This window comes from Canis aureus, chromosome 25 (assembly GCF_053574225.1).
Source record: "Canis aureus isolate CA01 chromosome 25, VMU_Caureus_v.1.0, whole genome shotgun sequence".
In the NCBI taxonomy this organism is placed as follows: Eukaryota; Metazoa; Chordata; class Mammalia; order Carnivora; family Canidae; genus Canis; species Canis aureus.
The window spans coordinates 25,523,632-25,547,146 of NC_135635.1; the positions used below are offsets into that span (position 1 = coordinate 25,523,632).

Here is a 23,515-nt window from a genome sequence, read left to right on the forward strand (position 1 = left end):
TTTGAAGTATATTGGACCTTTGATTTCTAGGAAAGTGCCTTTCTCATAACTCCTGTAAAACGCTGGCTGTAGTTATGAAATGGTATAGATGCTTACCTTTCTCATCCCACTACTTAAAGTCTGGCTTTATTCTGTAGGATCATTGTTCTTCACTTTGTGGAGGCATGTAGTATTTTAAACCATTTGGGTGAGAAGAGTTACTTACTACATGAATGCTGATCTGTATAGCAGAAACCCCATTATATAGCTAATATGCACTCCATAATAATTTGAGGGTAATACCATTAGACATATCCCTGGAACCTGCAGCACACTAACCCATTGGATAGGTGATGCAGATAACAACTTGTGAATTCTTCATATAATATAATCACGACTTCTTCTTCTTCTTCTTCTTCTTTTATTTTTTAAATAATTGGGGCTTCTTAAAGAAAAATACCAGGAGACAGAGTCTACAGAATTACATATGAGTCCTGGAGTGTAGGTTATTCCTATTTAGATGTCTTTTTACATCTGTCGATCTATTACAGAGTGGAAGCACTAGCATTTTAAAGTCATTACCACATCTTCAGTTTAAAACTCCAAAAGTGCATGAAGCATATATGTTGTTTTCTTAAAAAATAAAATAATGTGGAAATAAAATATTTAAAATTAACTTTGTTTTTAAAAAGCATTATATTTATGTTGAAATTTCAGTGAAGTTAGAAGAAATATGAGGAAAAGATTGCATCTTTTTCCTTTTCCTTTTTATTTTTCCAGCCCTATTTCTGTATTGGGTAATGGCCTTTATTACAAAAACCATAAAATTGGTCAAGTACTGGCAGTCCGGTTGGGGAGTATCAGACTTGCGTTTCTGCATTACTGGCATGATGGTCATCTTGAATGGACTCCTCATGGCTGTGGAGATCAATGTAATTCGGGTCAGAGTAGGTATCTAATCATTTTTATTTAATTAATGGAATTCAAAACCCCAATAATTCAAGATTATAGTCATCCAGAAATCAGTATTCAAGAGGATGAGCAAATATATATCATCTATGTGTATAAAAGTTGAACTAATCACTAAGTTTCAGGCCATTAGTGTTCCAGAAATCTTGATATAACCCTAGAATCTATTTATTCATCTGTAAATATTGACTGATTGTTATGTGCCAAATATTATGCTCAGTTCATATTATAGATGTAATTGTTTTTATCAGGAAATTCCATCATCCATGATTTGTACCAAGCACACCTATATTAGGCAAACTACTGTATTCCTAGAAATTTCAAAATGAAAAGAAGATAATACCTTTGCTCCTTTCACTTATGAAGAAACTTCTAGAGATAACTAGCTATATCCAGAGTCACATGGTCAAGACTCGTGCCTGGTCTGTGATTATAAACCTGTTGTGTTTTGCATCACATAATGCTGTTATGTTGTATGACATATTTGTGAATGATTTTTCAGTATTAATTTTCTAATAGAGCACTTTGTTTGCTCTTAATGGCAAGTTACAAGCTGCAAGGAATAGTGGAGAACAGTTAGTGAACATTAGCCAAACCACAAATTATCAGGGAGTGACTCAATAATAGAGTCAACACATTTAAAAAATCTAAATAGTGTAAAAATCTTTATTTAGTTGTTCCTATCACAGGATACCATGAAAGACTGGTTCCTAGTAATAACTGTCTTTTAAAGACATAATCTGTTTTTTAGAATTGTCCCTACGTGGATTAAACATGAAATTCTGGCATTTACTAATTAACATTCAGACACAACTGAAGGGAAATATTTCAAAAAATTTTTTGAATATAATAAATTAAAAATTTAAAATAAATGTAAAATAAACATTCTGTCCTCCTGAAATGAAAATGTAGAAAAAGTTAAAATTTTATTTTAATATGTGGAAAAAGAATTGGGTTAATTATTATTCTGTGGAATTTTTCTTGCCACAGAGATATGTATTCTTCATGAATCCTCAGAAAGTAAAGCCTCCTGAAGACCTCCAGGATCTGGGTGTGAGATTTCTTCAGCCATTTGTGAATTTATTGTCAAAAGCAACATACTGGTGGATGAACACACTTATCATATCTGCTCATAAAAAGCCTATTGATTTGAAAGCAATTGGAAAATTACCAATAGCAATGAGGGCAGTAACAAATTATGTTTGCCTGAAAGATGCATATGAAGAGCAAAAGGTAATTTAGTATCAGTTTTTCATGTCCATAATTGTAGAAAATGGGTAGATTAAATATAAAGACAGTAAGCTTAAGTATCTTTGGTTAAGGAAGAGCAGATTTTCTTCGTATGACTTTCCCAGTAATTTTGAGTCATATGAATTGTTCCACTGTGCATGTATCAGAAGAGCCAATGAAATAAAGTTATATTGTGTTAATTGCCCAATTCATACATGAGGAGGGATAGGAGGAACACTAATTTTTTTCTGGAACCTACTAGAAAGTAAAAATTAAACTCAATGATCAAGTATATCTAATCCTTGTTACCATATAATGTTAACAGCTCAAGAAATTGTTTTTTTCAAGTATCTTTTCTATCATTTTGTTATATAAAAGTAAAATAGATATCATTAATAACCACATTTAAGAAACTAAAATCCTTAAATTAGTTATTGATGAAAATTTGGAGTCCATATTCCAAACTTGAGAAACTGAATTAAATAAAGCTATGTATCATATATCATATATCATCCTATATGTCTGCCAAAATTGATTTCTTCTGGTATTTTGAGCATTTATAATTGATCTTAAAACTCTTAAATATGAGAGTCTTTGGATATTTTGAATTTGTCTTGTTATCATTCTGTATAGTCCTAAGTGCTATCCACAGTGGTAGATATAATTTATATGGCAGTCATCTACATATATTGTAATTGAAATTATTAGTATTAACAACTTTGGAAAAGGGTAGGGTATGGTGAATCAGAGTTTTTGTCTGTTCTAAATCAAGACAACAATGCATTTATGGTAAATGATGAAAATGAGCTCTGTTTTGTGTCAAAATAATGTGTGTTATGAAATTAATATTGCAGGAAATGTTACTGCAAATGAACCTGAGTCATCTCTTTGGTTTCACCTCTGGGAAAAGTATTGCATAATATTTTTAAAACATCTTTGCTAAAGTAAAGATTAACAGTATAGACTAAACATTGTTCAAGTGCTCTGAGTACTCTTTATAACACAATTCAGCTTGAACTTAGTGCATTAATATCTTGTATTAATAAACTTTTTAAAATAATCAAATTATTCATCTAATAGGGAATCAAATATGAAACACAAATTCTATTCCATTGAGTTGGCTTCTTTGCCACAATGAAAAACTTTATCCACCTCTCTAGACTTAATTATGATTATTTGTTCAGGTCTTAAAATCCTTTCAAACACAACTACAGATGTGTGAAAGCATGAGTTGGCTTAAGCGCATATGCCATTCTTCATTTTTGCATTTCTTTATCAAATAACTAGAAAACATAAGTCTAAAAAAAAAAGAAAACATAAGTCTAACACAACTTTAAAATGTGCTGATTACTACTATCGGAGATGGGAAATACTTGGAAGAGAAACAATTTGAAGTTGGGGTTATCTGTTTTGTTTAGCTCGTAGTAAATATCTTATGATCTAGTAACTCCAGAAATCTTGACTAGTCTTTCACATACGACTATAACCTTGAATTTTGTACTTTACTATCTTTTCCATCCAATGGTATTTGGTAATATTAATGACGTATACACATTTTCCAAACTAAAAATAATTAAAATTAATTTTAATTTGATCTTAAGAATTTTGGGTTATCCTTTGGCAGCTAAAAATAATGCAAAGTGCTTGAAAATCTGGCCTATTTACTCCTCATTCTATCCTATTAAAAGACATTCAGTAGCTACTCTTTGCATGGAATGCAAGGATATAGTTTATGCATACTGTACTTAACACTTAGAAACTTAAAATATCATCAGAAATATCAGAATAATTGCCATAGTTGCTGAGATTAATTGCTGTGCTAGTAGTTTTATTTTGGTTCATTTGTTTTTCTTCTTTCAGAAAAAAGTAGCAGATCATCCAAACCGGACTCCATCTATCTGGCTAGCAATGTATAGAGCTTTTGGGCGACCAATTCTACTTAGTAGCACATTCCGATATCTTGCAGACTTACTGGGTTTTGCTGGACCTCTCTGTATTTCTGGAATAGTTCAGCGTGTGAATGAAACTCAGAATGGGACAAATAACACAACAGGAGTAAGTTTATGGTTGTTTTTGAAAGGAAATACATTATTGGCAGATTTCATGTAATTGTTACTTTCTATTACTATTAATGTGGTTCTTTGAAGAGTTCAAACAGGCTTATTTACAGAGAATTGAATGTATTTAAAGCAAAGAAAACAATAATTTTCCTTGTAGAGAAAATCGTGTGTTTAGGTATTCATTGAATGGATCTGTTCAACAAAATTATTTCTCAGATTCAGAGCCTATAAATATTTAATAATTACTATGCGCCAGAAGCCAGGTTCAGAAATTTCACATTGATTTTCTTTGATCTTTTTGGCAACCCTTCGAAGAATCTTCATGCATAAGTACATGAGGGTTGGCTGAGTCACTTTTTTTTTTTAGAAGCCTGTGACCAGTTACATTAGCAATGTGACTTGTAACATGTACATTTTTCTTTTCTTGTATGATAAAAGCCATCACTTTGTTTCATATATATATATATATATATATATATATATATATATATATATATTCCTTCTCAGAATATATATATATTCTGATTCTGAGGCTCAGGTTACACAGACCTCTGCCACAGAGAGGCACAGCTAGAAAGAGATAACCAAGTTCCAGATACAGGTCTTTTAATTGCTCTTGCTGCACTGGCTGAGTGTACCTTTTCAGATCCCAGCCATCCCTCTTTGTAACCACTGCTTTCAGGCAGAAGTCATGCCATTTCAGTTCCATTTCATCTAGCTACAGCTAGCTGTCATTTCCTTTTTAAAGAACTTCAAGCTCTTTTCTAGAATATGTCTAATGGAGATTAAATAGATGACATTTAAGCTAAAGTTTGGGCTTGTTTAGAATGTAATGCTTTCGTCTATATGCTAACCCATGATCCCTTCTTGTCAAGGAGGTATCTTAGAATAAAGTGCATGCCTTTGAAAGTGTATATATATATATAATCTATTTGCTGTTATTAAGAAAGTCTCAAGTCTTATCATGAACCTCCTAGTTTCTAAGAGCTGATTTCCTTAGGTTCACAGATAGAAACTCTAATCTAGAAGCATCAGTTTTCCTTTCTATTCTCTCAATCTGATTTCCTATCCTTTTTTCCTCACCTATTACAATTTCATGCATTCTCAAGGCCTACATTAAATGCCACCTCCTCAGTGAAGCTTTTCTGATTGTTCTGGCTGGAATTTGACTCTCCTTTGTACTCTTCAACATGTTGTTTATTTCACCTTGGCACTAGCTATAAATGTTCCTTATAATGAAGCATGTTATTTATGGCCATGCTTATCTTTCTAGGTGGTAAGCTCTTTCAACAGAAGAACTGTGAACTGTTCATATCTGTGTTCACAATATATAGCTCAGTCACTTGCACATATTGGTGCTCAATTATTATTGAAGTGAACCAGATATTTTCACCATTGAATGCATTTTTGTGATGTTTTGTCCCTACTAGCCTGATTACATTCCATTAATTCCACATAGAATTTTTCTGTCATCCCTCTCCCTTTCACATATTAACCACACGCTTTTCTGAGAAGGAGCAGAACTTACACATTTCTGTGTATCCCCATGAAAGAAGAGGAAGGGACCTGAAATAGAATTTAATGGATCTAAACCTTAAAAATGAAGATTGTCCAGATTGACACAATATACTTATTTAAGTGTTACTTTTCCCTCACTTCTAACCAAGATACCACATACTATTGGTACAAACAAAAAGCAATCAGTTTTGTATTTCCCTATGATGACTTCACTCATATTCCTGCTGAAATGATTTCATAAGTTATGTTTTGTTACTGGAAGTGTCAACGTGGGTGAAATTAATAGCCACATTACATATTTTATAATTTATTTTGTTAATATAAATTAAGATACATGAGAATTAGAGTAAGTCAACTATGTAGAATTATTTTAAATTTGTAAAGCTATAGAAATTGTATTTTTGTTTCATTGGTCTTGCTGACCATCAATGTTGTGGTTTCTACTTCTAAATTACAGTCTAAATTAACTTTAATCTTCAGCTACTACTTCTCAATTTATCTTTGCAGAAAATATACTCAAATTTTTAAAAATTAAAATGTACCTTTTTTCCCTAATCAGGCATTTCCAGCAATCTAAATGATCAGTTTGGGATTTTATGCATTAAACTAGTTTGAATTTGTATCTGTGGACATAATGAAGAAAAGCCAAAATTGCCTTGCTATGGCTCATTCCACTGCTGTATTATAAAGACATTGAGTTTTTATATTTAAAAATCATATGTCATTTAATAAATGTGAACTGTACACCTGGCATATGAAAAGACCAGGTATAATTTATGTCTTTTTCTTTTGGGACAAGATTTCAGAAACCCTTTCATCAAAGGAATTTCTTGAAAATGCTTATGTACTAGCAGTTCTCCTTTTCCTGGCCCTTATCCTGCAAAGGACATTTTTACAGGCTTCCTACTATGTAACCATAGAGACTGGCATTAACCTCCGTGGAGCTCTGCTGGTATGTAAAAGCTTTGAATGATCTTTGTTTTTTGAAAATACAATATGCCATCCAATGAGAGGAGGATAGTGGAGTCAATTTTGTTTTTCATTCTGTTTTTACTTTCGTACTTCAACACTTCTAGAAGCTACTTAATAAAATAAACAGAGCTAATTAGTAAACCCACTGAATTTTTAAAAGCTTTTGTAGTAATTAGAAAACTTTTGGGGCACCTAGGTGGCTCAGTCGGTTAAGCTTCTGACTCTGCATCTCAGCTCAAGTCTTGATATAAGGGTTGTGTGTTCAAACCTCGGGTTGAGCTCCACACTGGGTGTGTAGCCTACTTAAAAAAAAAAGAAAGAAAACTTTTGAGAATTTACATTATTTATCTTTGTTTCAGTTTGTTCTAGAGGTTATGTTTAAAACTGAATATTCATTTTGATTGTATCACCAGAAAATTAAATTTGTATATAGTTGAGGACTGAAAGTAACTATGCTAAAATGAAGATAGTGGTTGACTTAAGGAGATAGTATTCTGTTTTTTTTTCCTTTGTTCTCCAGAAAAATTTAAAGTGTCATCTTTTCAATAAAAGTGAATAGAGTGTTGATCAAGTTTAGAGCTTCAAGTACTTTTTTGTTTGTTTGTTTTGCAGGCCATGATATACAATAAAATCCTTAGGCTGTCTACATCTAATTTATCCATGGGAGAGATGACCCTGGGACAGATTAATAACTTGGTTGCCATTGAAACCAATCAGCTTATGTGGTTCTTGTTCCTGTGTCCCAATCTATGGGCAATGCCTGTTCAGGTAAATCAATATATAAAATATTCTCATTTGCAGAGGAAACAAAACAAAAGGAGTATGAGATATTTAGCTCAATAAAGGGTAAACTTTTTGAATATGCTAGGTTATTATACCCTTTTTAAAGAAGAGAAAGCTGAAACTCAGAAATACTCTGATATAGGTTAAGAAAGGGGTTTGGAATTCTACCTCTTAGGTTCAAGTATTTGCTCTACCGGTTTGTGTTGTGCCCCAGATTGCGAATCTGAGAAAACCACCAAGGAGCCGACACCGATGCAAACACTCGAGGGTTTATTTACAAGCTCGAGCTTGAGTCCAAGTATACCCGACACAGTGGAGCAGGGACTTGGACCCTGAAGGGGGTTACAGCTGGGTTTTTATGGGCTGTTTTAGGGAATTTTCAGAAGGGGTGGAGGAATTTCTTAAGCTCTGTTTTCATTCCAATATGGGACTTTCTGTCTCTGTCAAGGGCATTCTGAGCTCTGTTTTCATTCTGATATGGGACTCTCTGTCAAGGGTGTTCTGCAGTTTTTCCTGTAAAGTTCAGCTCTTATTCACAGGGGCCTGAGATGGCTATACTTGTGCTAATGCTAAACTTGAGGTGGAATGGCCTTAATTTTCTCGGCCTCCACATTTCCCCCTCTCAGAGGAACCTAAGGAAGGACCCAATCATGGGTCCATGCTGGTCTCAGTAACAAGGTCCACTGGTTGGTATTGCTGTCTGAGTACCATGACCTGAACTGCATTGACTCTGTCTTTGACAGAAGCAACTAATTTAGCAGGGTACATGAGAATGACGCAGTCTTAGCTTTAGGGGATTGTCCATGTCTGGTTGGCCTTTCCATTCTGGAACAAAGTCCTTGAGAATGGCGTGTGGGTCAGCTGGCTGGACATGGTGTAGTGGACCCAGGGAGTAATCCCATCGACCTTGAGAGCGTGGGAGTGGTCAGGATCACAATGTAGGGTCCCTTCCAGCGAGGTTGAAGTGTCTGGTATTGGTATCTCCGGACCCACCCAGTCACCTGGTCGATATCGATGGGGGTCAGGGGTGGCCCGGTTTTGTAGAGGGCTTTCAGCTTAGGCCATACCTGTTCATGGGCTCTTTGTAACATTTGGAGGGAGAAAAGAAATTGGTTATCATCAAACTCAGCAAGCACCTCAGGTTTTAAATTGGGGATAATAGGTGGAAGAAGACTGAACATGATTTTGTAGGGGATAAGTCCCATCTTATATGGGGAGTTCCTCACCCTATATAGGGCAAAGGGGAGGAAAGTCACCCAGTCCCTGCCAGTCTCCAGGGCTAATTTAGTTAAGGTCTCCTTTAATGTTCCGTTTATCTTCTCTACCTGTCCTGAGCTTTGGGGCCTATAAGCACAATGTAATTTCCAATCTGCCCCAAATACTAGTGCCACTCCCTGTTTTATCTTAGAGATGAATCCTGGTCTGTTGTCTGATCCAATTCTAACAGGAAAACCATACCTTGGTAAGATGTCTTCCAGCAGTTTCTTGGTCATGATCTGTGCTGTTTCATGTTTGGTGGGAAATGCCTCTGTTCATCCTGAAAAAGTATCTATAAACACTAGTAAATACCGGTATCTGAATTTTCCAGGTTTTCCCTCAGTGAAGTCCACTTCCCAGTAGGCTCCTGGGCAGTCCCCCCAGAACCGGGTACCTGGGTTAGATCCATGGGTGGTGGCATTAGTTAACTAGTTAACAAGTCCCTGCTTCGCTGTGTTGGGTATACTTGGACCCAAGCTCGAGCTTGTAAATAAACCCTCGTGTGTTTGCATTGGTGTCGGCTCCTTGGTGGTTTTCTCAGATTTGCAATCTTGGGCATAACAGTTTGCACATGTGTTTAAATCCTCAAAGCATCAGCTTCCTTAACTTTAAAATGGGAGTGATAATAGTATCTGCCTTATAGAATTGTTGGAATTGGCAGGACTAAATAAGTTAATATGTGTAGCACGTTCAGTGTAGTGCCTGGCATTTCACGGGCATTCAGTAGTTGTTAGTTTTTATCATTATTGACCAAATTCAGGCAAGTCACAGAGCCAAGGCTTGCCCCCTTTCATTTTGACAGACTCTCTTATGGCATTTCTGAAGTAGAGCAATTTTTGTATTCCATCCCATAATTTCAATAGCTGACGTATTCTAAAATGTCACACTTTATTAGGTGATAGGAACACTAACAAGCTGGAGGGCAGTTTCGCTATTTTTTATGGAAAATAGTATTTTAGAAAAGATGTGGGTTTTCCCCCCTAATTGGGTAAAATCACAAAAGAAGTATTTTCAGCCCTTTTCTCTATGTGATGCTGAATATTTTTAGTTATCTCAAGTTTTGCATCCTGTAGAGTTTAAACTGTAGATCTTACTAAATCCACTTGATCACCTATGTCCCTCTGTACCAAGTGGTATTGAAATGCATACAATAGTAAATAAGATATAGTAGTTTGAAAATTTATTTGTCTTTTTAGTTTTAAATGGAAATCCAAGTCAAATAAAAGTGTATATCATGCACAGTGCATGACACAAAGTAAAACTTAAAATATGCTTGGTTTCATTTTATCAATATGTACTTATATACAGGTCAAGGCTGCCTACATGATATAATTTAAAATGCACCAAAAATCCCAGGCTGCTTCTGGTTGACTGTATCATGAGTGTCGTTAAAGAAGCTTTCATTTTAATTGGAATCCCTAAAAAGCCCAATTGGTCAGGCAGTAAATATGTGCACTTGCCTCTAAAAGGCCACTGTTAGTTGTTATCATTGGCATACACACAAGGGTTAAATGCTTTTACTGCATGGGTGTAGTTAATTAGTTGTCATTTTTAGCCATGATAAACTGAGCTACTGGAGGAAAAAAGTGGGGAAAGAAGATTGCAGGTCAAATCTTTTAAGTTTTTAAAGGAAGAAGAAGAAAGTGACAAACCAGAGATGGTTGGTTTACATGATTCAGCTCTAGATTTTGGGAAATAAATTTAAAAAAGAAAGTGAGGTATGAAATACCACCAACTTTAGCTTCTTCACAATTTTAATGAAGCTTAGCCTCTTGTCATCAAGTGACTTCTGGGGACATTGAGGACGTGAGGAGCTCGGATTATGCCTTTAACCTACAACAACCATCCAGTGCTCACTTACATTATGATGCTGCCTCCTGCTTTCTATCCTTCCTGCCTGGAAAAGCTAGTACAATTCCATGACAATATGGAATGTCAGTTACAGCGGGTGATAACATTGTCAAGAAAAATTTCCTGTCTTTTTAAAAATGTGAAGACTATGTTAGGTCAGAAGCATCAGGGGACCAGTCTGAAGCATCATGCAGTAAATTGGTTTGACACCAGTTGTACAGATCATCAGACTAAAAATAAATTCCTACTACTTAGCATTCCTCAAATAAAACATAGTAAAATCCAACAGTTCTTAGTTGAGTTGACTTCCAAATAAATATACTTATTAATTAATAATTAAGAACTACTACATTTTCACCATATTTCCTTTCATGCAGTGGTCCCCACACTCCTATTCATTTTCCCTTTTCCATATGTTTTCCTTTATAGATCATAATGGGAGTGATTCTGCTCTATAATTTACTTGGATCGAGCGCATTGGTTGGCGCAGCTGTCATTGTGCTCCTCGCGCCAATTCAGTACTTCATCGCTACAAAGTTGGCAGAGGCTCAGAAAAGCACTCTTGTAAGTTAACATCCTTCGGAAACTTGATTAGGAAAATCTAGTAAGCTTTTTTATTTTTGAAATAATAGGAAATTAATACATGCCACTCAGAATCATTTGGAAATTATCATATTTCCTTTCAACTCTTAGGTAGCAAATGTGTATTTTCTGTGTTGCAAAAACACTTTTTAAAAGTGGACTTGAAATGAATGACTTGATGATCTTAGACTCAAAACACCAGAGTCACAAATCCTAATGTTTTTAAGTGCCATGAGGGATGAGATGTTGGATCTTCTTGTAGATCACTTGTCTAGAGAATACACCTAAGTGTGTTTTGAGCCCATTGGATGCTAATTATTGACATAGGATAAATGTATCAAAGAACAAATAAAGCATTGGGTTTGCTGCTTCTGAAGTTAAATTTCCCTAAAATTGAATCAAACCATGTGATGATCTATGAAATTACACAGAAATATTTCAGTGGCAGCTGCTCTGGCTATGTTTATGGTCCACTTGGCAAACAAGAAAAAGCCCAATTATTGATCCTTTCTGGCTTCAGTGTGCCATGAAATCATTTTATTGGACCCAAGAATTAGCTTCTTTTAAGGAAATATTGACAAATAATAAAATTGTTGGCAGCATGTTTAGAAATACAGTTTGATTAAATATGAGCAAGGCTGTCTGTAAATCAGGCGTGACATGTAGGGATGCTGCCCCTGACAGAATTGTTTTCCAAGTTGGTTTCTTCTGTGAAAAGCAAGTTGCATGTGCAGGTGGTTTTTATCACTTGTTTTTCTGCTGCTCCCGGTGAGGTTACTCATTATTTCTGTCTGAGCCATCTCCCTATCTTTACTTCAGGACGTGAATAGAGAGGTGAGGAAGAGGGCCACAGAGTGCAGACATGACAATCCTCAGACATCTGTCTCTCATTCAGCTCGTCATACAGTATTCATTGACTCATGTAACAATCATCTGATAGGCACTCAAGACCCTGTAGAGACCAAAAGATGAACAAAAACTGAGCCATTTGCTACTTTTGCTTCCTCCTACCTGTCTTTTGGCCAGTTGTGCTGCTCCTTTTGATAGTTCATGGGTCATAATGTACCTTACTGATAATTCTTATACGTGGTAGTAGTGGAAGTTGCAACAGTTGAGTAAAATCTCTTTTCAGTTGATCCAAATTCTTAGCAATTAGTACATCTAATTTAGGTCTTAGACCAGAGCTTATGAAGAAGTATGTAGAAATCTCTTGAAGTTAAAGGTAATAGCCTTGGTTTCAATAAGTATATTATGAAGATGCAATGTGAACACATACAGTGGGAACATACACAACCCTAACTTTTTTTTTACATTCATTGTTTTCTAAGTGTGAGTGATAGTGCTGAGGAGAGAATAAAATGAGTTAGATGTTAGAAGGAGCCACTGGAAGTTTCTGTATCATTTCCCTAAATGTCTGTATATACAGTCTGTAGACATTATTCAAGGAAATCATGTGAAACTTTAAGAAACTGCTTTTATTTAACCCAAAGTGACAGAAACGTAAGAATTTTTAGGTGGAAAGAGATCTGAGGCCATTTCATTCAACTCTTCATTTTAGAGTTGGAAGGAGAAAACACAGAAAGTTTGCCTCCTTCCTTCCACGGGATCTCACAGCCACAACCAGTGGCAGAGCCAGGCAGAAATCAAGATCTGTTTCATTACTGTGTGATATATGTATATGTGTATATATGTATATACATTTATATATATAGTCCAGCCTCTTTGATTCACTTGTATGTGGCGTGCACTTTAAAAAAATTCTTTGTTTTATAGGATTATTCTACTGAGAGACTGAAGAAAACAAATGAAATATTGAAAGGCATCAAACTTCTAAAGTTGTATGCCTGGGAGCACATCTTTTGCAAAAGTGTAGAAGAAACAAGAATGAAAGAACTATCCAGTCTCAAAACCTTTGCACTTTATACATCACTCTCCAGTAAGTTGCCATTGCTCTAAGGACCACCAAAAAACATGTGATGTGGCCTATTCAGTTTAGGTTGTGCCCCCTGAGACATTCTACTTATCCTAGGAAGCCCATTTGCTTTCTACATAGGTGAGGTGTTATCCAATAGCCATTAGCCACATGAGCCTATATTTAAATTTAAAATGCAGGGTTGGCATAGGCTTAGAGTCAGGTAAATCTGAATTTGTTTCCTTATAAAATGAGTGCTTTTGAAGAAAAAAAAAAAGATGTGTACTTTTGTCATGTTACTTTGCATCTGAAATCCTTGGTTTCTTCATCTGTAAAATGGGGATGGAGATGAGCATAGTACCTGTAATTGAGACTGTCACATCAGTTACCATTGGGATGAATAGTGGGTTTTCAGTAAAAATTTGTTAAGTTGATTTAGCTATATTACTATTGAGTTCTTATCCTCAAAGATCTTCCAAAATAATCTGTAGTTGTCTTACCTATCTATCTGGGAGTTTATAATATTACATTTTCTTGAAGATTATACTTAAAATGCTAATTTTGAAAATTGAGAAGAAATGTCAATAATTCCAAGTGAAAGAAGTTTCAAGAACTTTTAAATACGGAGCACTTTTATCTTCAGCTATAATTTTTATAAAGTAATTGTTTTAAAAACTGTTTTTTCCCCTCAGAGTGACACTGAGTACTCTCAAGAATAATTAAGTTTATGTTAGTACAATTCTTACAAACTTAGCCAAACTACTCCCACTAACATTTGATTTGGTTTGTGTGTCAGTTTTACTTATCTTTATTGTTCCCAAGACTTTGAACAAACTAAAATTTTGGAGGTTTATATATTGTTTCCTCTCGAATTCTAAACTACTTTAGTTCTTAGAGATTATAAATACTTCTTTTGTAAAATAGATTTGGAGAAAGTATTTCGTTTGTATAGCTCATTTATTCTAGGCCTTAGGACTAGAAATGAAATGGGAGGAAGATTTTTCTTCCATCTCGGCACCACTGCTAATATGGTATCCAAATGCTAGAAGATGGAAAGATTGGTATCCATTTGTTTATATAGTAGTACAGTAAGCTGGTGACCCTGACAGAGGAATGCATATTTCTCTGTGCAGTGGGCTAAAATACTCATAAGAAGGATGGGTGCAGCCAGAAATAATGACAATAAAAATATATTGAGATACTCAGCCAATTATTGCCATAAGTGGCTTTACACATATCATCTCATTTAACCCTCCCAACATCCAATGATTTAGATTCTACTATTAATTCCATTTTAGATATTAAAAGACTGAGGTGGAGAGAGCTTAAGGAACTTGAATTTCCCTTAAATCATTCACCTAATAAATCACAGAAATGGATTGTTAATCCAGTTTGTCTGTCTCCAGACGTGAGATTTAGTTGGTTTTTGAAAGTTGGATATAAAATGAGAAAAAACAGAGGAGGCCATAATGGGGGAGAAAAACAAATCATGAAGGTAAAAATACAGAGTACATGTATTTATGATAGGCAGCAAGAATTCTTGAGTCAATTGTGTAAAACTCCAGTTGGACCACTTGTAAGATTTATGATCTGATTAAGTACAGTGTTCTTGGTGATTCAGAGCATGAACTATGGGAGTTGCATAGATCTGCCTATAAATCCCAGCTCTGCCTCTTCTTGGCACTGTGGCCTTGACCAAGTCATTTATATCCTCCAAACCTCCATATCTTAGTCTGTAACATGAGGTGATAATAATGTCTACCATGTAGGACTATAGGGAAGATTAAAATAATAAACGATACAAATGCTGATAAAGTTGTTGATTCTATTCTATCCACTATGTCAAATGCTTCAGAACTCATTATCTCATATAAAGCACCTGGCAAATGGTCTAGTGCTCACTAACCTCTGTCAGTTTCCTCATCTAAAATTGGTGTAATAATAATAAATCATTACCACAGGTGTATTGTGAGAATCAAATGAGGCAATGAATGTGACACTGTTTAGTAACTGTTAAAAGTATTCTATAAATAGAAGTGCTTGGATGGCTCAGTCAGTTAAACATCTGACCCTTGATCTCAGCTCAGGTCTTGATCTCAGGATCCTGAGTTCAAGTCCTGCACTGGGCTCCACACTGGGCTCCACACTGGGCATGGAGCCTACCTAAAAACAAACAAACAAACAAATAAATAAATAAATCATATATATATATATATATTATAAACATATATGCATCTTATAAATGGTATTTGTAGAGCACCACAAGAAGATAAAAATAATGAAAGAAAAAGATCAACATTTATAACAATAACAGAGTGGTTACTGTTGAGGCTTAGAGGGCAAGCTGACCTGAAATGAAGTCCTGCCTCAGTAACTTGTCAGCTCTCCAGCCTTGGTCAGTATTTGCGGGGAGTCTCCATTTTCTCATCAGGAAGCTGGGAAGTATTAAGAGTATCTTGGGGAATTAAATAAGATAATGTGTGCAAAGTGTTTAGAAAAGTACCTGAAACATAAAAGTGCTCAATAAGTGATAATCTGAAAATATTGTAAAACAAAGTTAAACAGGACACTTACTAGTAGAATTGAAGATCCATCTTTACATTTATGAATCAGTGTTCTTGCCAGTTGAGATAATATCTGGGTGGGGGCGGGGGGAAGAGAAATTCTGTAATTTCCTAGCTTCCATTGCCAAATCGTCATGTACTATTTATGGATTTAATCCACTGGTAAGAGGCAAAAAGACAGTATCATATTTTTTTTGTCTTCACTTTGATGGAATTTTATATGGAGAAGTGAAAAGAACATACAGCTTTGAGACCAGAAAGTTCTGGGTTTAAATCCAAGCTCTATCACCTCTTAGTTTGGAATCTTGCATGCTACTCACCCTTCATAAGCTGCTGCCTCATTATTGTGTAGAATAGTTGTGGTCATTAAATATGAGAATGTATGGAAAGTATTCTTATTGTATCTCAATTATTGTGGTGTGTTAGTGCAGAGCAAGGTGGTGGTGAGCAGTCCGAGAGGCCTGACTACATTGGTTTGAATCCCAGCTGTGTGAACGGAAGCTTCTTGTTCGCACCTTTATAATGGGATTAGGAAGAGTACCCGCTATAATACTTGGTGCAGATTGCTATATAAATGGTTTTCAGCCAAATAGTAGTTGCTCTTGTTCCTCTTCATCAAGGGGAGATTACCTATTCAAAGACGTTGATTATAAAATTAAGTATAAATAATAATGAGGGGAAAAGAAAGAAATACACTTAAAGAATGGAGTAACAATAGCCACAGAAAAGAGGTGGCAGCAGAAACATAGCTCCTCATCTGTGCTGTTAGGAAGCTCAGGGCAGTGTTCGGATTCCCAGTATTGTATAAGAATTCGGATTTGATAACCAAGCCATACCTGGACCTGCAAAGGCACAATCTGATTCTGCATATAATGGTCAGGGTAATTCATGAGAATAGATCATGAGGACTGATGATGATTTTTGGATGGATTCTCTCCTGCATGTCAAGTAAACAAGGTTCCAGCTTCCACTCTGTTACCAATTCACTTAGTCGTTTACTCCTCAGTCCCTAGAATTCTATGGTTTATGAAAAATTTAACTACAAATCATGAACTTCGCTTTTTAATTTTACTGTGACCTCTAAATGCTAGTGTTTTCCTTGCTTTTCCTTCTGCCCCTCACCCTGCTTGTGTTCTCTCTTTCTCTCTCTCTCTCTCTCAAATAAATAAATAAAATCTTTAAAAAAATCTGTTTAAAAAAAGAAAAAATATTTTCTGATTCAGACTAATATGGGGGAACTCATAAGACTGTGAACAAGGAAATACCAACTGGGCAATGTATGTGGACTCCAGACAAAATGTTATTTAATGCACTTGTTCCTCTCTATCTTCAAGGGAAGATAGAGATTATTATTAAAGTAATAATAGATGATTAACTAAAGTTACTTAAAATGTTTCACAGTTCAATGAACCTAATGTATTTGATTTCTTTCCACAGTCTTCATGAACGCAGCAATTCCCATAGCAGCTGTTCTCGCTGTAAGAAACTTTCTCTTGCTTTTAGAAATGGAACTAAGTCAGTGTTTAGAAATGATTTAGATCAAGAACGTGTGGTTGGTAATATATGTTACTTTACCTCTGCCAGTTTTCTCTTGCAATCCCCATTGTAATCATTCTAATCCAGGGTTTCTCAAAGGTGACACCATAGACTTTTTGGCCTAGATAATTCTGTGTTGGGAGGGGCCATTCCTCTGCACGAGGATGTGTAGCAGCATCCCTGGCTTCTTCCTATTGGATGCTGTTAGCGCTCCCCAGACATTGCCAAGTGTGCCCTGGGGTGCAAAATTAATAGTAGTTGGGGACTAACTGTTGTAATCTTCATGACCTGTTTCCCAGACATTCGTGTATCAGGATAGTGGTAAATCAACAACCAGAAAATTACATTATATTTCAGACTAAAATGACAAACTAGGACTACATTTAGAAACATAAATAACTCTACATTGAACACTAATGTTGGCAAATTTAGTAAAGATCCATAATAGGGACCCTAAAACAATGGAATACCTTCTTTTTCTCTTAGAAAATTTAGTATTAGTTGAAAAGGACCCACCTGGTTGTTAAGAATTCTAGGTTCACTTCTCTGTTACCCTCCCCTACTCAGCAATTTGACAGAAATCGATTTCCTAATCTAAATAGAATCTGTTCTGCTCTTCTCACAAGTTTACTGCGGGGATGCCATGTAAACCATTAAGTACTCTACCAATGACAAGTATTTTGTTAGGGATGTAATTTGGATGAAGTAATTGTTCTCAGAGTCAGGATTGGTGTAGCAGAATATGATAGGTTTATAAAATTGAATGTAAGCATTTGTGAAAGTTTCTCCAGCTTTCTCTAAAGAACTTCTCTCTTTGCACAGACATTCGTGACCCATGCCTATGCTAGTGGGAACAATCTAAAACCTGCAGAGGCCTTTGCTTCCCTGTCTCTCTTTCATATCCTGGTCACGCCGCTGTTCCTGCTTTCTACAGTGGTCAGATTTGCAGTCAAAGCCATCATAAGGTATGCCCTGGAATGTCTGAAATTCTTTGCTTGATTATAGAAATGAATATATGCTCGTGGTAGTCAATTTGAAAAAGTATAAAAAAGAACATTAAAATCACTGCCCAGAGATAACCATGTTAAAATTTGAATATGCTACTTTTCAGGCTTTTACAATTGTTTTTAATTAATTAATTAATTAATTAATCAATTAATTTTAAAAGACAACACTTGTTTGTCACCACTGGGAGCACCTGGCCTCCCTACAATTGTTTTTAAATGAAAATAATTATTCCGAAATAAAAAATTTGAGTTTATATAGCTTTTTTTGAAAACGATTTTATTTATTTATTCATCACACACACACACACACACACACACACACACAGAGGGGCAGAGACACAGGCAGAGGGAAAAGCAGGCTCCATGCAGGGACTAACTTGGGACTCGATCCCGGGTCTCCAGGATCAGGCCCTGGGCTGAAGGCGATGCTAAACTGCTGAGCAACCCGGGCTGCCTAAGTTTATGTAGCTTTTGACTCCTTATTTCACATATTGTTTATTTTTCCCCTCATTAAGATCATGATATTTATTGGATATGCTATAGTCCATTATTTCAAAGTACTGTTCTCTAACTTATTTGCTGATTACCTCCTTATTGGGCTTTAGAGTGTTTCTGCTTTCTACCTAACATAAGTAACATAGAAATCAACATCTTTTTATATATTTAAACTTTTCTCTGATTATTTTCTTTACACAGATTTCTAGAAGTAGGGATGGGATACTTCTAACAGTATCTGTATTTTTAAAAATTTTATTAATTTTTTTATTTTAAACTCCAGTATAGTTAACATACAGTGTTATGTTAGTTTCAGGTGTACAATATAGTGACAGCGCTTCCATGTATTACTCAGTGCTCATCAAGATAATTGTACTCTTAACCCCCTTCACTATTTCACCCATCCCCGCATCCACCTCCCTTCTGGTAACCATCAGTTAGTTTTCTATAGTTTTTTTTTTTCATTTGTTTTTATTGAAGTTCGATTTACAACATATAGTATAACACCCAGTGCTCATCGCATCAAGTGCCCCCCTCAGTGCCCGTCACACAGTTATGCCATTCCCCACCCACCTCCCCTTCTGCAACCCTTTGTTTCCCAGAGTTAGGAGTCTTTTATGGTTTGTCTCCCTTTCTAATTTTTCCCACTCAGTTCCCCTCCTTTCCCTTATAATACCTTTCATTATGTCGTATATTCCTCATATGAGTGAAACCATAGGATGATTGTCTTTCTCCGATTCACTTTCTTCACTCAGCATAATACCCTCCAGTTCCATCTATGTGGAATGCAAATGGTGGGTATTCGTCCTTTCTGATGGCTGAGCAATATTCCATTGTGTGTGTGTGTGTGTGTGTGTGTGTGTGTGTGTATAATATCTTCTTTATTCATCTGTCAAAGGACATTGTGGCTCCTTCCACAATTGGCTATTGTGGACTTTGCTGCTATGAACATTGTGGTGCAGGTGTCTCGGTCTTTCACTACATCTGTATCTTTGGGGTAAATACCCAGTAGTGCAATTGCTGGGTCGTAGGGTGGCTCTCTTTTTAACTTTTTTTAAAAAGATTTTATTTACTTATTCATGAGAGACACAGAGAGAGAGAGAGAGGCACAGACACAGGCAGAGGGAGAAGCAGGCTCCATGCAGGGAGCCTGACATGGGACTCGATCCCGGGTCTCCAGGATCAGGCCCTGGGCCAAAGGCGGTGCTAAACCACTGAGCCCCCCAGGATGCCCTATTTTTAACTTTTTGAGGAGCCTCCATACAGTTTTCCAGAGTGGCTGCACCGGTTTGCATTCCCATCAACAGTGCAAGAGGGTTCCCCTTTCACCACATCCTCTCCCATTTGTTGTTTCCTGTCTTATTAATTTCACACATTCTCACTGGTGTGAGGTGGTCTCTCATTGTGGTTTTGATTTGTATTTCCCTGATGGCAAGTGATGTGGAGCATTTTCTCATGTGCTTGTTGGCCATGTGTATGTCTTCTATGGTGAAATTTCTGTCCATTTTATCTGCCCATTTCATGATTGGATTGTTTGTTTCTTGGGTGTTGAGCTTAATAAGTTCTTTACAGATCTTGGAAACTAGCCCTTTATCTGATATGTCATTTGCAAATATCTTCTCCAATTCTGTAGGTTGTATTTTAGTTTTGTTGACTGTTTCTTTTGCTGTGCAGAAGCTTTTTATCCTGATGAAGTCCCAGTAATCCATTTTTGCTTTTGTTTCTCTTGCCGTCATGGATGTATCTTGCAAGAAGTTACTGTGGCCAAGTTCAAAAAGGGTGCTGCCTGTGTTCTCCTCTAGGATTTTGATAGATTCTTGTCTCACATTTAGATCTTTCATCCATTTTGAGTTTTATCTTTGTATCTGGTGTAAGAGAATGGTCTAGTTTCATTCTTCTGCATGTGGCTTTCCAATTTTCCCAACACTATTTATTGAAGAGACTCTCCTTTTTCTGGTGGATATTCTTTCCTGCTTTGTACAATATTAGTTAACCATAGAGTTGAGGGCCCATTTCTGGGTTTTCTATTCCGTTATTGATCTATGTGTCTGGTTTTGTGCCAGTATCATACTGTCTTGATGATCATGGCTTTGTAATACAGCTTGAAATCTGGCATTGTGATGCCCCCGGCTCTGGTTTTCTTTTTCAGTATTCCCCTGGCTATTCGGGGTCTTTTCTGATTCCATACAAATCTTAAGATGATTTCTTCCAACTCTGTGAAGAAAGTCCATGGTATTTTGATAAAGATTGCATTGAACGTGTAGATTGCCCTGGGTAACATAGCCATTTTCACAATATTAATTCTTCCGATCCGTGAGCATGGAACATTTTTCCATCTCTTTGTGTCTTCCTCAATTTCTATCAGAAGTGTTCTGTAGTTTTTAGGGTATAGATCCTCTACCTCTTTGGTTAGGTTTATTCCTGGGTATCTTATGGTTTTGGATGCAATTGTAAGTGGGATTTATTCCTTAATTTCTCTTTCTTCAGTCTCATTGTTAGTGTATAGAAATGCCACTGATATTGGGGCATTGATTTTGTATCCTCCACATTGCCGAATTGCTGTATGAGTTCTAGCAATCTTGGGGTGGAGTCTTTTGGGTTTTCTATATATAGTATCATCTTACCTGCGAAGAAGGAGAGTTTGACTTCTTTGCCAATTTGAATGCCTTTTATTTCTTTTTGTTGCCTGATTGCTGAGGCTAGGACTTCTAGTACTATGTTGAATAGCAGTGGTGAGAGTGGACATCCCTGTCATGTTCCTGATCTTAGGGGAAAGGCTCCCAGTGTTTCCCTATTGAGAATGATATTTGCTGTGGGTTTTTCATACATGGCTTTTAAGATGCTGAGGAATGTTCCTTCTATCCCTACACTTTGAAGAGTTTTGATCGGGAATGGATGCTATATTTTGTCAAATGTTGTCTCTGCATCTATTGAGAGGATCATATGGTTCTTGGTTTTTCTCTTGTTGATATGATCTATCCCGCTGATTGTTTTACGAGTGTTGAACCACACTTACTTCCCGGGGGCGGAGGGGTAAATCCCACTTGGTCATGGTGAATAATCTTAATGTACTGTTGGATCCTATTGGCTAGTACCTTGTTGAGAATTTTTGCATCTGTGTTCATCAGGGATATTGGTCTATAATTCTCTTTTTTGGTGGGGTCTTTTCCTGGTTTTGGAATCAAGGTAATGCTAGCCTCATAAAACTACTTTGAAAGAATTCCCTCCCTTTCTATCCATTGAAACAGCTTTAGTAGAATAGGTATTATTTCTTCTTTAAACATTTGATAGAATTCCCGAGAAGCCATCTGGTCCTGGACTTTTGTGTCTTGGGAGGTTTTTGATGACTGCTTCAATTTCCTGCCTTGTTATTGGCCTGTTCTGGCTTTCTGTTTCTTCCTGTTCTAGCTTTGGTAATCTTGGTTTTCCAGAAATGCATCCATTTCTTCTAGATTGCCTAATTTGTTGGCATATAGCTGTTCATAATACGTTTTTAAAATCGTTTGTGTTTCCTTGGTATTGGTTGTGATCGCTCCTCTTTCATTTGTGATTTTATTGGAGTCTTTTCCCTTTTCTTTTTAATAAGGCTGGCTAGGGATTTATCTATCTTATTAATTCTTTCAAAGAACCAACTACTGATTTTGTTGATCTGTTCTACAGTTCTTCTAGTCTCTATTTCATTGACTTGTACTCAAATCTTTATTATCTCTCTTCTTCTTGGTGTAGGTTTTACTTGCCATTCTTTCTCCAGTTCCTTTAGGTGCGAGGTTAGCTTGTGTATTCGAGTTTTTTCCAGTTTTTTTGAGGGAGGCTTGTATTGTGATGTATTTCTCTCTTAGGACCATTTTTGCTGTATCCCAGAGATTTTGAATGGTTCTATCTTCATTTTCATTAGTTTCCATGAATTTTTTTTAGTTCTTCTCTAATTTCCTGGTTGACTCATTCATCTGTTAGTTGGATGCTATTTAACCCTCATGTGTTTGAGTTTCTTCCAAATTTTTTCTTGTGATTGAGTTCTAGTTTCAAAGCATTGTGGTCTGAAAATAAGCAGGGGACAATCCCAATATTTTGGTATTGTCCTGATTTGTGACCCAGTATGTAGTCTATTCTGGAGAAAGTTCCGTATGCACCTGAGAAGAATGTGTATTGAGTTGTGTTCAGATGTAAAGTTCTGTATATATCTGTGAGATCCATCTGGTCCAGTGTATCATTTAAAGCTCCTGTTTCTTTGGAGATGTTGTGCTTAGAAAATCAGTCGTTTGCTGAAAGTGCCGTGTTGAAGTTTCCTATTATTAGTGTATTATTATCTAAATATCTCTTTGGTTATTAATTGATTGATATGCTTTGCAGCTCCCACATTAGGGGCATAAATATTCATGATTTTTAGGTCTTTTTGTTGGATAGACCCTTTAAGTATGATATAGTGTCCCTCTTTATCTCTTACTGCAGTCTTTGGTATAAACTTTAATTTATCTGATATGAGTATTGCTACCCCAGCTTTCTTTTAAGGACCATTTGAATGGTAAATGGTTCTCCATCCCTTCATTTTTAAGCTGGAGGTGTCCTTAGGTCTAAAATGAGTCTCTTGTCGACAGCATATAGATGGGTCTTGCTTTTTTATCCAGTCCGATGCCTTGCGTCTTTTGATGGATTCATTTAGCCCACTCATGTTCAGAGTAACAATAGAAAGAGATGAATATATTGTCATCATATTACCTACTCAGTCCCTGTTTTTGTGGATTGTTTCTTTGGGTTCCCTCTTTCTTTTACAAGGTCCCCCTTCATATTTTTTGCAGAGCT

General features: G+C 36.1%; 1 protein-coding gene across 11 annotated transcripts in view; it reads left to right on the forward strand.

The window, feature by feature from the left end:
• Nucleotides 1–23,515, forward strand: part of ABCC9 (ATP binding cassette subfamily C member 9) — a 148,550-nt gene that overhangs the window by 20,730 nt on the left and 104,305 nt on the right. For all 11 annotated transcript variants that reach the window (XM_077870791.1, XM_077870799.1, XM_077870794.1 and 8 more), the window contains 9 exons: nucleotides 760–926; nucleotides 1,939–2,181; nucleotides 4,039–4,233; nucleotides 6,556–6,708; nucleotides 7,341–7,496; nucleotides 11,049–11,183; nucleotides 12,975–13,137; nucleotides 17,115–17,155; nucleotides 18,036–18,178. In XM_077870791.1, the coding sequence (XP_077726917.1) occupies nucleotides 760–926; nucleotides 1,939–2,181; nucleotides 4,039–4,233; nucleotides 6,556–6,708; nucleotides 7,341–7,496; nucleotides 11,049–11,183; nucleotides 12,975–13,137; nucleotides 17,115–17,155; nucleotides 18,036–18,178 (1,396 nt within the window). The remainder of the gene's footprint in view (nucleotides 1–759; nucleotides 927–1,938; nucleotides 2,182–4,038; nucleotides 4,234–6,555; nucleotides 6,709–7,340; nucleotides 7,497–11,048; nucleotides 11,184–12,974; nucleotides 13,138–17,114; nucleotides 17,156–18,035; nucleotides 18,179–23,515) is intronic.